This window comes from Odontomachus brunneus, unplaced genomic scaffold (genome assembly GCF_010583005.1).
Source record: "Odontomachus brunneus isolate Ranch 3 - 2012 unplaced genomic scaffold, Obru_v1 Obru_scaffold_021, whole genome shotgun sequence".
Lineage (NCBI taxonomy): Eukaryota > Metazoa > Arthropoda > Insecta > Hymenoptera > Formicidae > Odontomachus > Odontomachus brunneus.
In genome coordinates this window covers 344,155-358,658 of record NW_022639471.1, presented here as the reverse complement: position 1 = coordinate 358,658, position 14,504 = coordinate 344,155, and the positions used below count along the sequence as shown (strand labels likewise).

Here is a 14,504-nt window from a genome sequence, read left to right as displayed (position 1 = left end):
AATTAACTCAAATGAAAGGCAACCGTAAAATGTCACTGTAAGACCGGAACACCTGCATTTTTACGCGTTTGCTGTAGTAGAAACAGACGATTAAGCGATCGATGCGACAAAGAGGGAACTTTAATGGCTCTGTACTTATTTCTTATGAAAAAATATTGCTTAGGACCCTCTGACTGCAGACCATGAAATTGTTACTCTATAGCCTTGCATTTTTGTACACTTTATTGCGGCACGAGCACTCGTTATTTACGACAGACTTTTTATAGAAGCGTCAGTTGTTAGTGTGTAACACCGTACTGACTGTGAGTTGATTGTCCGCGGAGTGTGAATCATACTGAGGCTTTGCGGAAAATAAAGTAAAAATATCAACGCAAGAAAAGAAATTGTAAAACTTTGACTTTTACAGAAAAGAAATTATAGAACTTTGACTTTTGTTACAAATTTAAATTCATTTGCATGTAACAATAATCAAAATTATCACCATCAAGCAAAAATTATATATGCTCTTACCTATTTTACGTACTTTATTATATATTTTTATGTTCTGGTAAAAATAAGAGCAAGTTATATATGTGTAAAGCAGAGAGAGAGAAAGAAAAGGAGAGAGAGAAAGAGCGTTAATTGTTCATTACTTGTTTATCGCAACCTGTAGAAAATGTAGTGAGTATCTTACATATAAATATAGCCGTACAACGTTTAGCTTCGAATCCGTAACTATCTATAATAGCGATTTCATTTTCATTTTTTAACTCATTATAAACTGCAATTTCTCCAATAGATATCTTACCTGTCACATTAACAATATTTTATATCGGTCCTTTTGTAAAATTCAGAAAGAAATTTATGGTACATGAAAATATACTTAATACTATTGTGTGTTTGGACGTATTTATAATCATAATGTAGTAAATGCGAGCACTCGTTTGTTACACTAGATTTTTCAAACAAATATTTGGCATTAGTTTCACGTAAAGTTGTACCGACTCTGAATTAATCGTTGGTGATATGTGTATATGTGTGTGTATACTATTCATGAAAAATACACGAAAATCTTATATTTGTCGAATCTTTATTTAATATTTAAAGAGGAAGGCGAAAAATTCGACACCGTTTATTCCAATTCGACATACCTTCCTTTATGCCGCGATATGATAGACTTGTATGTCATTGCGATGTAGAACATAGGACGGTGAAGTAAGACAAAGAGGCACTTAACAACTGTAGAGAAGATAACATTTTTATGTTGTTTGTTCGAGTACGCAAGACATAGAAAGTACGATACACTCTGATATGGGATTTATCACTTACCGTAGCAGTACCTTCTAAGGATGCCGAGAACAATCCGATTTTCAGAGAAAAGGTTTTCGTGCCCTTTTGTAACAGGAAAAGTATCATTCTCTGTATATACAAAGGAGTTTTATACCACCGCATGCTGTATCTACAAAAAAAGATGATAATTTGACGAAAATTAAGTGAATGGAAAGAATGTTGAACTCATATACATGCATTTTGTAAGTAACAAGTAACTGCAGACGCTTAAAAAAACTAACGCTCGCGGCCTTGATTAAGCTTCTAATATGATTATTTTCTTACACGGTAGCGAATACGTGATTATTGTGATCTAAAATTTCTTGCGCGACATAGTTGGATATGAATATAATGGCAATCATAAAGTTGGCAAATAAGCAATGTACTATCAACTCGCCTGTACTTCTTCTAAACGATACAATCTGGAAAATCTAAGATATCATAATTAGGATTCCATTATCCCAATTACAGGGTATCCGATAATTCGCTACGGAACCGCGGTGTACTGGTAGAACGGGTTAAAATAATTAGGACATTTATGAACTTCATTTTTTTATTTCCGCAATATTTATTCTGTAATGAATTAAATTATATAAGTCTAATGAGCGCCTAGAGAATAGTAGAACAGACTCTATAGATATGTTTAATGAAAGATAACTTCCAGTCTGTAAGAGAAAAATGGTTTGCTTCTGACAATTTCTTAACAACGGTAGGCAACAGCTGATTTCGATAGGTAAAATAATACAGCAAGCAGCTGTAGCTCATACGATTTAATTAACTACAGAATAAGCATTACGAAAATTGCGAAATGACACATAACTTTCCTTATTATTTTCATGCGTTTTAACTGTACACCGTAGCTCCGGAGCGAATTGTTAACACTCTATATATATTCAATATATATCTACTCAGACAGCACAAGTTTCTAAAAGACGTCTTCAAAATAAAATAGTATGTCTTTCGGACGTTTATAAGACATGTTTTAGAGGTTTGTGCCGTCTGGATAATCATTATATATACCATTAGAATTCAATTATATATATCTCACAGTAATTTCATACAGTCAAGTCGAAATCTCAGAATAATTAAACAGAAACAAACAGAAAATACACGCCTATATATCAAATTCATATAACTAATAAGATATGTAGTTAACGACAAAATTACTTTACCATTATTTAATTTGAACGGGGATGCTAATTATTAACTGTTATAATAATTTTGAGTCTAGTCTGGCCAACAGTAGAAACCTGATTCTGATATATTCGCATGATTAATACTTGTAGTTTTCCATAGATTGCTTATTCATTTGTTTAGTTCTAATTATTATTATTATTACATAAAGACACAAAAGAAAGTATTCAAAAATATATTCGAGAAAGGAACAGTACTTACTCGATAAAGATTGAGACTCAAGCAACACACAATGCATATTATTAAGCAAAAAAGAGGTCCTTCAAAATTGGACATTAGAAATTTGATGATCCTTCAAAACCAATAAAACATTATTACATGAACATTATATTTGTATTATGGAATAAATACCAACGTAATTGCTTTGCGATGAATATTCACAGCGTGAATTATTTCATTATAAATCATAGTATCATTCTTTAAATCAATAGTTTGTGCAACATTAATTTCCATTGCCTTCTCGATACGGTAACTGTAATCAATTCTTGTAACTTAACAGTCTATACAAATTCATCAAAGACGAAACAATGAATTGTATTTACAATTTACCCGATGAAAAATTTTTCATGCAAAATTATGTATAAAATTTGTCCATATATAATTATGTATAATTATATACAATCATATAAAATTATATATAATTATATATAATTTTATATAATTTTATATAATTATATATAATTTTACATAATTTTATATAATTATATATGAACAATTTTTCATTATATAACGATATTATTTTCTTCCCATTCATTCTCATACCTGGCAATTCTAAACATTCCGCAGATCCATTTATTAAATACTATGAACATTGTTCCAATTGCTATTTCAATAATCAATCCCAGAATAAAAACTACGTTTGCATGCAGTAGAATTAAATAAAAATACTTCTCTTCATCAACAAAGTATTCAGTTGTAATATATGCAGGAGGATGTGGTTGAGATATATTTACGAGCAAAGAAACATTGAAGATTTGTGGGCACCATGGCTGGACAAGAAAAATAACTATAGGGCATATGCCAATGACTATAAATAATAAAAGGACAATCGTTAAACAGATACTTTCAATTACCCAGGATGTGGAATTGTTACATTAAAATTTTATACATTTTATATTTATTTGCTCTGTTGTCATTATCACCTTGTCTCGGTTTGCAAAAACAAATAAAAATTCATATTTTGATACAAATATAAACTTTTTTGTTTGCAAGTATACGTGCGTATATACAAATATGTGTACATACAAATTTTATTATACTTTATTTACTGGTGTAAATATGTTATATTAAGTTATTTATATATGTGTGAGAACGAGCCAATTGGCTATTTAATTTACATTGCGATATATTTTAATTTATTCTGCAACCTATGAAAATCATAATAAATATCTTACATGTAAGCACAATCGTATAACGTTTTCCTTCGTATCCGTAATTTTCTATAATAGCGATTTCATTCTCATTCTTTAATTCATTATAAACATGTTGTATTTGCTCCAATGTATGTCTCACCTGTGATACGGCAACAAAATATCAAATATAATTTCTCTTTATAAAATATAAAAATTAATATATATGTACAAATTTATTTAACGCTTGTTTATAAAGTCAGTAAGATAAAGTATATGATTAAAAGATCAATTTGATTTAACTTACAACATGGTTGTTAAAATAGAACATGTTATAATACATTAGATGTAGGAGAAAAAATAATGTTTCAGATAGAACATCGATAACAAATACAAGTGTGTTTTCTGTAGTCAAGAAAGTTGTAAACTGAAAACGATAATTTTATTGTAAAACTAATCCATCGGGCTATCTATATTATTCTACGTAATATTTAATCAGTTAGTAAATGCAAATCTAAAATTGTCAGTTACTTCTACGCATAATAGTATCGCAAGACATTTATAATTTACTACGCAAACCAATTAACCATATTCTGCATAAATAAAAGATGTCCTAATACGCTAATTAAAAATACACGCAACCGTATGACAAACGTTTAATAATCATACTCCTACGTGGGTAACAAGTAAACAATGGCTGCAAAAATGATAATGGAATAATCTATTACATAATAATAGCTATTAAAAATATCAACATACCTGGAATATTATTATGCTTATCAAAGCACCATTACACAAGATTATTTGAAGTTGAGCGAGTTTCGATTGTTGATAAGGCCACATTCCAATTATAAGCAAAAGTGTTCGATTTATCTTCATATACTCGGTTTCAAAGCAGATCATTTCTTTTTGAGCATCGAGATACGTTTGACTGCGAGTATGCCTGCGAGGTTCCGTCCATCCCCTCTTTCTATCTTAGACACGAAGTATCTTATGTAGATTCCTTTTTCCAACATAAATTCTATCGTAAATTACCTAATTTAATTCAAATAGAGCGGAAAGTACTGTAAAATGTCACCGTGAGATCGGAACACCTGCGTTTACTGTGGTAGAAGCGGACGATTAAGCAACCGATTCGACGAACAAATAACTTTAATAGATGTGAATATTTCTCATATGAAAAATACACATAAGATTCTCTTGCGATTATAGTCTTTACTCTATAGTTTCCCATCTTCGTTCACTCCATTGTAAGGCGAGCATTGTTATGTTAGACTTTCCATAGAAGACGTTAGTCTTATATAACGCTGTACCGGCTATTGATCGCTTTCTCGTCGAAGAGATGTGTAACATATATATATATATGTATATATATAGAAGAGTAGACAGAAATTTTATATTCCTCATAACTTTATTCGACAGTCAGCAAAAAAGACGAAAAAATTTACACTGTTTACACTCACAATCTCATTACAATATTTTCCTATGTGACAAAATCTGTGACAGATCTTTGCATCAATATCGTGTAGAATATAAAACGGTGAAATAAGATATGGAGGTGCTTAACAACTGTAAAAAAGATTTATTTTATTTGTTCGAATATATTATATAAAAACTGATGATTAATATGTGATTCATTATTTATCGTGGCGCTACCTTTCAAAGATGCCGAAAATAAACCACCGAATCTCAGAGAAATGTTTTTCGTGCCATTTTGCAACAGAAACAATATCATTCTTTGTATGTGCAAAGGAGTCATATCATCGTGTGTCGTATCTACAAATGAAAATGAGAACTAAACAAGGTAAATGGACAATGATAGTTGTACACGCATATAGGTACATTCACAAGTAAGTAGCAATTAATGTAGACGTTTCATAAAACAAACGTAATTGTAGGCTTGTAATATGTGATTATATTCTTGTAATATGAATATTTTCTTACACGGTAACGAATATGTGATTGTTGTGATTTAATATTTCTTGCGCAAAATAGTTGGCTACAAATATATACATAACAATGGCGCTACAAAGTACAAAATGTAACATCAACCTCTCGACACTACCTCCATACAACATAATCTGGAAGATCTAAAACGTTGTTATAATAATAATTAAGCAGTATATAGCAAATATTAATAATAAAGGACACTTGTTTAAATAAGTATTATCGATTACAGCAAATTGCCTTTTAATGCGTTGAAATCGCAAAACAAAAACAAATTAAATTATAAAAACAAATAAAACATTGTAACTACTAAGGCTGTACGAAATGTTACTCGGTTCTGAACCCAATTTCTGAACTCGATACAAGTAATCGTTACATAATTTATAATCGAATAACGTCGAATAACTTATTTCGAAATTGATGCGTGAATCGGTTCCAATAACCGCTTGGACCACGTTAAATGATACTCCGTTCATATATTATAATTATGTATATATATTCATTTGTTATAATTACGTATACAGTACATGTTACAGTTATATATATATATATATATATATATATATATATATATATATATAACTAACATGTACTGTATACGTAATTATAACAAATGAATACATATACATAATTATAATATATGAACGGAGTATCATTTAACGTGGCCCAAACGGTTATTATATATATATATGTAACATGACATATAACTGTAAAAAATAATAATTTTACCAACTCACATTAATCCTTAACTCAGACGCGTTAATTCTGGAAAATTAATCGCTAATATTTATGATTTATATGCGTGGTATTACACAAATTATATATATGTATATTCTCCCCGTTTTTAATTTTGTTATTAAATAAGGCCACGAATTACCCAAATAACATAAAATAAAAAGGACAATACTTACCTTAAAAAAATTGAGACTCAAGCAAATTACAGCACACATTATTAAGGAAAAAAATGATATTTCGAAATTGGTCACCATAAATTTGATCAACCTTTAAACACAAGGAAACATTATTACATTGAACATTATAAAATAAATATCAATGTAATTGCTTTGCAACATTATTACATTGAACACATATTATAAAATAAATATCAACGTAATTGCTTTGCAATGCATGTCCACAGCATGAATTATTTTATTATAGATCAAAATGTTTTTCGTTAAATCAATAGCTTATGTAACATTAAACTGCATCGCATGTTCGATGCGGTAACTGTAATCAATTCTTGTGGTTTAATAAGATATATACAAATTTATTAAAAACGATAAAAACGTTGTTGTATTTACAATTTATTTAATTATATTATTTTCTTCATTTTCTTACCTGGCAAGTCTACAGATTCCACAGATCCATTTAGCACATGCTATGAGCATTGTTCCAGTCGCTAGTATTACAATTGTTCCTAGAACAAAAACTGCACTCATATGCAGCGAAATTAAATGAAAATACTTCTCCTTATCAACAAAGTATTCTGTTATAATGTATATTAGGTGATGTGGTCGAGATTCGTTTACGAGCAGAAAAACATTGAGGATCTGTAGATACCATGGCTGAACGATAACAATAACTAGGCAGCATATGCAAAACATTATAAATAGTAAAAGATTATTCATTCAAACAGATACTCTTAATTGTCCCGAATTGGTACATTGAAATGTTGAATATTTTACACGGAAAAAAAGGTTTGGTTGAATTAATCAAATATCTGGTCAAACATGAACAATCCAGAAATTCCGGTTGAAATAACTCGAATTCTGTTTAAGTCAACCAAAAATCTTGTTATCTTAAACAAAATTCGGGTTAAAGTAAAGGCACCAAAAGCGACATATCACTTTGTTTTTGGACGTTATGTCTTAATATAAAACTCAAAATATAAATGTAAATATATATATGTAGTTGCAAATACCTCCTATTAGGTAATATCACATTTTTACTGAAATTGTTTCTCGATTTAAAACAAAAAATGTTTTTGTAAAACGCACGAAAATGGAGTTCAAAGAAAATAGGTGCCAAAAGCGATATACCTATTGGAATTTATATAACATGTCATATATATGATAATATTTGATAATAAATAGTTCATTAATACGTTTAATGGTTGAATAATATTCATTTATTCAAAATATAATGTTACAAAAGGAAATATAATTAAATAAATACATATCTTTTTTCATCTTTTTCATTTTCTCACATATTTTATATGTTATATTTTTAAACTAAATAAAATTAAACTTTAAAATAAACAAATGTCACGTCACAATGGGAGGTTATTAATCAAGTTATGTTAGTCACAGAGTATCGCACCTATCGCATACTGTAGGTATGTCACTTTAAGACAAATTCTCATAAAATTTTTCAAGTTATACAGTAAAAAAATGATGAAGGTAAAAATATTCAAAAAATATTTTTATAAAAACCAAATGTAGAAGAACTTAATATTGAACGAAATAATAATTATCGCTATTTAGTCTACGTAATTTGTCAATAAAAATCATAGAAGTAAAATTTGCGAATTTCTAAAACTCGATATTTGCTAATTTAACATATAAAGGAACAAGAAATATAACCAAGTATAAATTTTTTATGATTTAATTGATAAAACGGATTATGTTTATATTAGTTTCAATAAAATACAACATTTAATATATGAGATATAGAGGTATGTCGCTTTAAGAGGTCTATGTCGCTTTTGGTTACTTTTCTCTATTTCAATCAGAATTTCTGAATCGTTCATATTCGATCAGATATTTGATTAATTCAACGAAATCTTTTTTTCCGTGTACATTTATTCGACCTGATCTATCACTATCACCATGTGTTAGTTGTTTGCAAAGAAAATAAAAATTCAAATTTCTTTATAAATGTAAATTTCCTCGCTTAAATATACGTACACGCGCATATGTGCATATATATATATGTATATCATCAAATTATAGTTTATATTCAACTCTGATAAATATCTTGCATTAAATTATATATATGCAAACAAGTGAGCTAATTAAACATTTAATTTTTATTACGACATTTTAGTTTATTTTGTAATCTATGAAAATCACCAAAAATATCTTACGTATAAACAGAATTGTATTACGTTTTTCTTTATATCCGTAATTTTCTATAATAGCGATTTCATTCTCATTCTTTAATTTATTATAAATATACTGAATTTGCTCCAATATATGTTTCACCTAATGCATCAGCAATATTATATATCACTTTTCTTTGTAAGGTATAAAAAAAGATATATTATACACAAAAAAATGTATATAACATTAATATACATATATATAATGTAAGCTTAATTATAAAGACGGTAATGTAAAATATATGGTTAAGTGACTTATAAGTGAAATATATGACTAATTTGATTTAACTTACAAAATGGTTATTAAAACAGAATAAATTGTAATGCATCATATATATAGAAAAAAAAAATGTTTAAGACAGAACATCAATGACAAACGCAGAAGTGAGTTTTGTAGTTAAGAAAGCTGTATTCTGAAAATGTCAAATTTATTATAAAACTGACACCAGCGCATCTATTATTCTAATTTTTAATTTTTAATTAGTTGTCTAAATAAAAATCCAAAATTATCTAACGTTACAGTGTAATAGTGAGAGCAAGAAATATAAATATCTGGTTATGTTTCAAACTTAATAGATAATACTGAATAGATAGACTGAACTTAATAGATAGACCTGTTAGATAATTAGAGATATCTTCGCACATTAATTAAAAATACCTACAACGGCATAATCTACGTCAAATAATTACATTTCCACATGAATACTGTTGAAAGATAGCTGCAAAAGTTATAATGATTTGACTTAGTACATGATTATTACAGAAATACTCACATATTTGAAATACTTGATGCTTATGAAAACTCCGTAATATAAGATCATTTGAAGTTGAACGAGTTTCGATTGTTGATAAGGCCACATTCCAATCATGAGTAGAAGTATCCGATTGATGTTCAAATACTCAGTCACAAGACAGATCATTTCTCTTCGAATATCGAGACGCGTTTAAACGTAAGAGTTTCGACGAGGGTATGTTCATCCCCTCTTTCCATCCGTGCCACTAAATATTTCATAAATTGTTATATATTTAAATGTTATATACTAAATGTTTCATAAATTATATTTCCACTTTCCAACAAAAATTCTATCGTAAATAGCCTAATTTAATACAAATAGGACGCAATATACTGTAAAGTGTTACCGTGAGATCGAAACACCTGCATCTTGCGGTTGTTAGAGTAAATATGGGTGATTAAGCGATCGATTCGTCAGGGGTAACAATTTCTACGCATGTGCTTATTTCCCATAAAAAATACTGCATGGTACATTCTTTTGACCATAGACCGAGAATATAGTCGTTACTCTATAGTTTCATATTTTCGTACATTTCATTGTAGCAGGAACGTCTCTCTCTTTCTTTTTTCCTTGCAAACCGCCGACGCGGAAGCAACCGACGCGGACTCTCACTTGAAGGTCCAGAAGGGTCTACTTTCCAGATCTTTTCCGTCGTCTTCAGGCGGACCGAAGCGGAGAACATGATGTCAGCATCTTCCTCGTCGACTCGATCCGTGATACTTGGCGACGCTTCACGACGAGACCTTCTCCGTGCTCTCAGGCAGTTTCTCCCTTGAAATTTCGGCTGTAGGACTGATGACAGCGGTAGAGGGCGAGTTCTTATGGCTCGCAGCGATCGTGTTTCACGATGTCACTTCGATTCGCGATAATCGCGGCGGTCATCCAGGCGACGAGCCACGATTACAGTCACGTACGCGTGCACCGCGTTAACGTCCCGCGCGAGTCCAGCGGAATATCCCTTTGTTACGCCAGACCTTTTAATAATTGTATCAGTCGGTAGTCTTATGTAACGCTGCATCGATTATCGTTCGATTGTCAGTTAAGTGTGTCATATACATAAAGCATGTTTTTTGCCAAAAGTATCTCTTTCTTCTATAATCTTTTCCATAATGTGCAGTCATATTTCTCCAATTCTCCTCAACTTTTGTCTATTTTGTATTAAGGTACTTTTTCATGCAATTCTTCTCATACTAATTTTAAGCCAATTCTTCTCAATAGACAGTTTTATCAAAAACATATTCTAAGTATCACTTTTAATTTATTAATAATAAAGATTTTGTAAAATTGTTATCGTTAAGTGTTAAATGTGTGTATCACATGTGTGTCATGAGCAAATTTTAAGAATAAAATCGGAAGAGTATTCTGCATTCGAAAACTCTGTAAATGGCAAATATAAAAATTTATCATAAAGAGCATAGGTTTAGCAAATTACATTACTTAATTTTTTACTTTTCTAAAGTATATTATTATGCGTATAAATTTTAACAAACTATATAGTAATACACTTTCTCTATGCACTAAACTTATAAAAAATATATAATATAAGTACTATTAGAGGGATCAAAAGAACGAACGAAAAAGAGGGAAAACAAGGGATGAAGCGATAACAGAGACAAGAATTTATTTATATTTAGAGAAATTGTTTAATTTAGATTTGCTGTTTTTGTGATACAATTCGATATCGATTCGCTGTCTCGCATAACAAATGCGCCGCGAGTCTCCTTAACAGCGTTCAAAATAAAAATTAAAAAACATGCCAAAATATCGAAATTCTGAAAGTTGAAAGCGATATTAAACAAAATGTCTAAGCAGAAAATAGTCCTCATTATCCCGTTCTTATTGTTTTAAGTACTTTCGATTCTCGGACTCGTTCTGAAAGCTTCTTACTGAGTCATGTCATCTCTGTCGACATATCAACAGGCAAAAACTAAAGAAACGGAATATTATTATTTGATGCTTATGAGCGGAGATTCACAATCGTAAATCCAAACAAACATCTGTAAGGCTTGTTGTTGCTTCCTTCCAGAATACTCGGACAAAGTTCTTACTAATAGATCGATATTTTAGGCATTATTCTAAATTGTACATTGCTTTATATTTCATACATTTATTTTCGAAAAATTTAAACATCCTCATTCAAAGGAATTGTCTACTAACTATTCACAGTACGTTATATTATAGAGTAAGATATACTACATAATTCATATTTTATATCAATGAACGGAAGAGGCCAAAGATGCTGACATCGTTTAAATTTATTACGTATATTCTTACGTGTTGCGAAATGATAATCTTTTGTTTCATATTTGCGTAGAACATAAAACAGTAAAGTAAGACATGGAGATATTTATCAACTGTAAAAATGATTCTACCTTGTATATTGTTCGTTCAAATATATTAGACTGAGATTTTCGTACAACACAACGTGAGATATATTATACTTACTGTAGTCGTACTTTCTAAGGATGCCGCGTACAATCCACCAATATCCACTGTAAAGGGTTTCGTGCCTCTTTGCAACAAGAAGAGTACCATTTTCTGTATATACAAAGTAGCTGTATACCACCGAGTATTGTATCTATGAAAGGGGACCTTAAATTATCGAAAATTGTAAGTAGATGTAGAATTAATGTTTAACACTTGCACATTCACTTAACAAGTTACAATGAACTGCGGGCGCTTCGCAAAACAAAAATGCTCATACGTAATAGTAAAATTATTATTTTCTTACACAGTTGCGAATATTTGACTATTGTGATCTAAAATTTCTTGCACGAAATAGTTGGATATAAATACATATAGAAGTAGAACAAATACAATTACGACATGTGCAATCAGCTCATCTACACTACCTCCAAATGTTATAATCTGAAAAACCTGAAACCCGCAATAGAGATGAGTTATTTTACATATGTTTGGCTTACATCTATTTCAAAATCGCGAGAAATTAAAGGGCAGAATAAACAAAACATAATATCCGCGCATAAATTATTCTTCATCATTCTTTGTTTTAGTAAAAATTAGTTAATGTAAATCAGCTTAATATGTATGGTAGATGCAGTTACTAATTATTTATTAAAATAAACAAATCACGGTTAATTTTACTAATTCTGAAAATCCGGCCTCTGTTATTTTTGTGATTTTCTAATAATAACATATATCATTATAACATATATTTAACATAATATAGAGCATGTATCTTTTCCGATTTTTTACTTATTTCTTGGATTTGATTATTATAACAGGGCACGAGATATTTAAATAATATATTTGGAAACAAAACAAAACAAAACTTACTTGAAACAGATTGAGACTCAAGCAAATTATAATGCACATCAATATGCAACAAAACAATCCATCGAAAGACGAAAAAAAAAATTTGATTAACCTTTAGAAGCAAGAGTAAACGTTATTACATGTTTGCTACACATACGCGCACGCATATATATACGCATGCACGGATATGCACATCTACTACACGTATTAAAAAATAAATACCGACATCATAGCTTTACGATGAATATCCACAGCATAAATTATTCCATTATAGATTTTAATTTAATTCCTTAAATCAATTGTTCGTGTAATATTAATGTCCATAGCATGCTCGATGCGATAACTGCAATCAATTCAGTTTTCTTAATACAATCTATGAATTTATAAAAAACGATAAAAACGATGTTGTATATTTATATTCCTAATTATATTATATTCTATCCATATCTTTACCTGGCGACTTTAAATATTGCGCAGGTACATTGAATATATACTATGTACATTGTCCCAGTAGCTATTAGCGCAAATGTTCCTAGGCAAAAGACTACGTTCATGTGAAGCAAGATTAAATAAAAGTATTTCTCTTCATCGATAAAGTATTCGGTTATAATGTACGCCGACGCATATGTTTGAGAAACATTTATGAGCAAAAATGTATTTAGGAAGAATGGCAGCCATAGTTGGGCAACAGCAATAAATAGGGCCGATATGCCAAATACTATGGATGATTAAATAAATAGTATAATTATATACAATTTAACGAAATACTGAAATGATAAATATTTTATATTTATTTGCTTTCTTTTCCTCACTACTATCGAATGTTCTTCGAAGAAAAAAGTGTTGCTTTACATTACACATTAAATTATTATTTTATATCACTTACTAAAAAAATATATATATATATATATATATATATATATATATATATATATATATATATATATATATATACATATATATATATAAGTCAAATTAAAAATTTGCAAAGTGGAGCAAACTGATTATTTAATTTTTGTAGCGATTGTAGTGATTAATTCATGTTGCAATCTATGGCAAAGATAACAGATGTCTTACGTGCGAAAATAATCGCGTTACGTTTCGCTTTGTACCCATAACTTTCTATAATAGCGATCTCATTCTCGTCTTTTATTTCATTATAAACATATTGAATATGATCCAATAAATATCTCACCTGTCAATAACACTTTATAGCGTTCTTCATTGTAAAATTTGAAAAAGGATTACATAAAATAGATAAACATTTACATAAAAATTTAAATATTTCTGATATGCAATTAAGCGTATTTATATAAATAGTTCTGTAAAAAGGCTAATGATTAAACTAGTCAGTGAAATAAACTTACAGTTTGCTTGTTAATCCAGAACGAGTGATAATTCATTACGTATAGACAGAAATATAAAATTGTAGAAAAAATTTTCATGACGACATCCGAAGTGCATTCTATAGTTAAGAAAGGTGTTAACTGTAAACAGCGAACATATTAAAATTATAACACTATAGAATCTATATTA

At 29.5% G+C, this 14,504-nt stretch overlaps 1 protein-coding gene and 2 pseudogenes across 1 annotated transcript; all 3 read right to left on the bottom strand.

Annotated features, from left to right (window-relative positions):
* Positions 1-1,099: 1,099 nt before the first annotated feature.
* LOC116842067 lies at positions 1,100-4,754 on the bottom strand. The gene is made up of 9 exons (XM_032810728.1): positions 4,611-4,754; positions 4,159-4,278; positions 3,897-4,014; positions 3,265-3,529; positions 2,858-2,974; positions 2,704-2,794; positions 1,594-1,739; positions 1,309-1,438; positions 1,100-1,218 (listed from the first exon to the last, which is right to left on the bottom strand). Exons 1-9 carry the CDS (start codon positions 4,752-4,754, stop codon positions 1,165-1,167), a joined length of 1,185 nt encoding a protein of 394 aa, XP_032666619.1. The 3' UTR covers positions 1,100-1,164.
* Positions 4,755-5,366: 612 nt separating this feature from the next.
* LOC116842068 lies at positions 5,367-9,818 on the bottom strand (annotated as a pseudogene).
* A 2,255-nt stretch (positions 9,819-12,073) lies between these two features.
* The window catches only part of LOC116842070, a 3,012-nt pseudogene continuing 581 nt past the window's right edge, over positions 12,074-14,504 (bottom strand).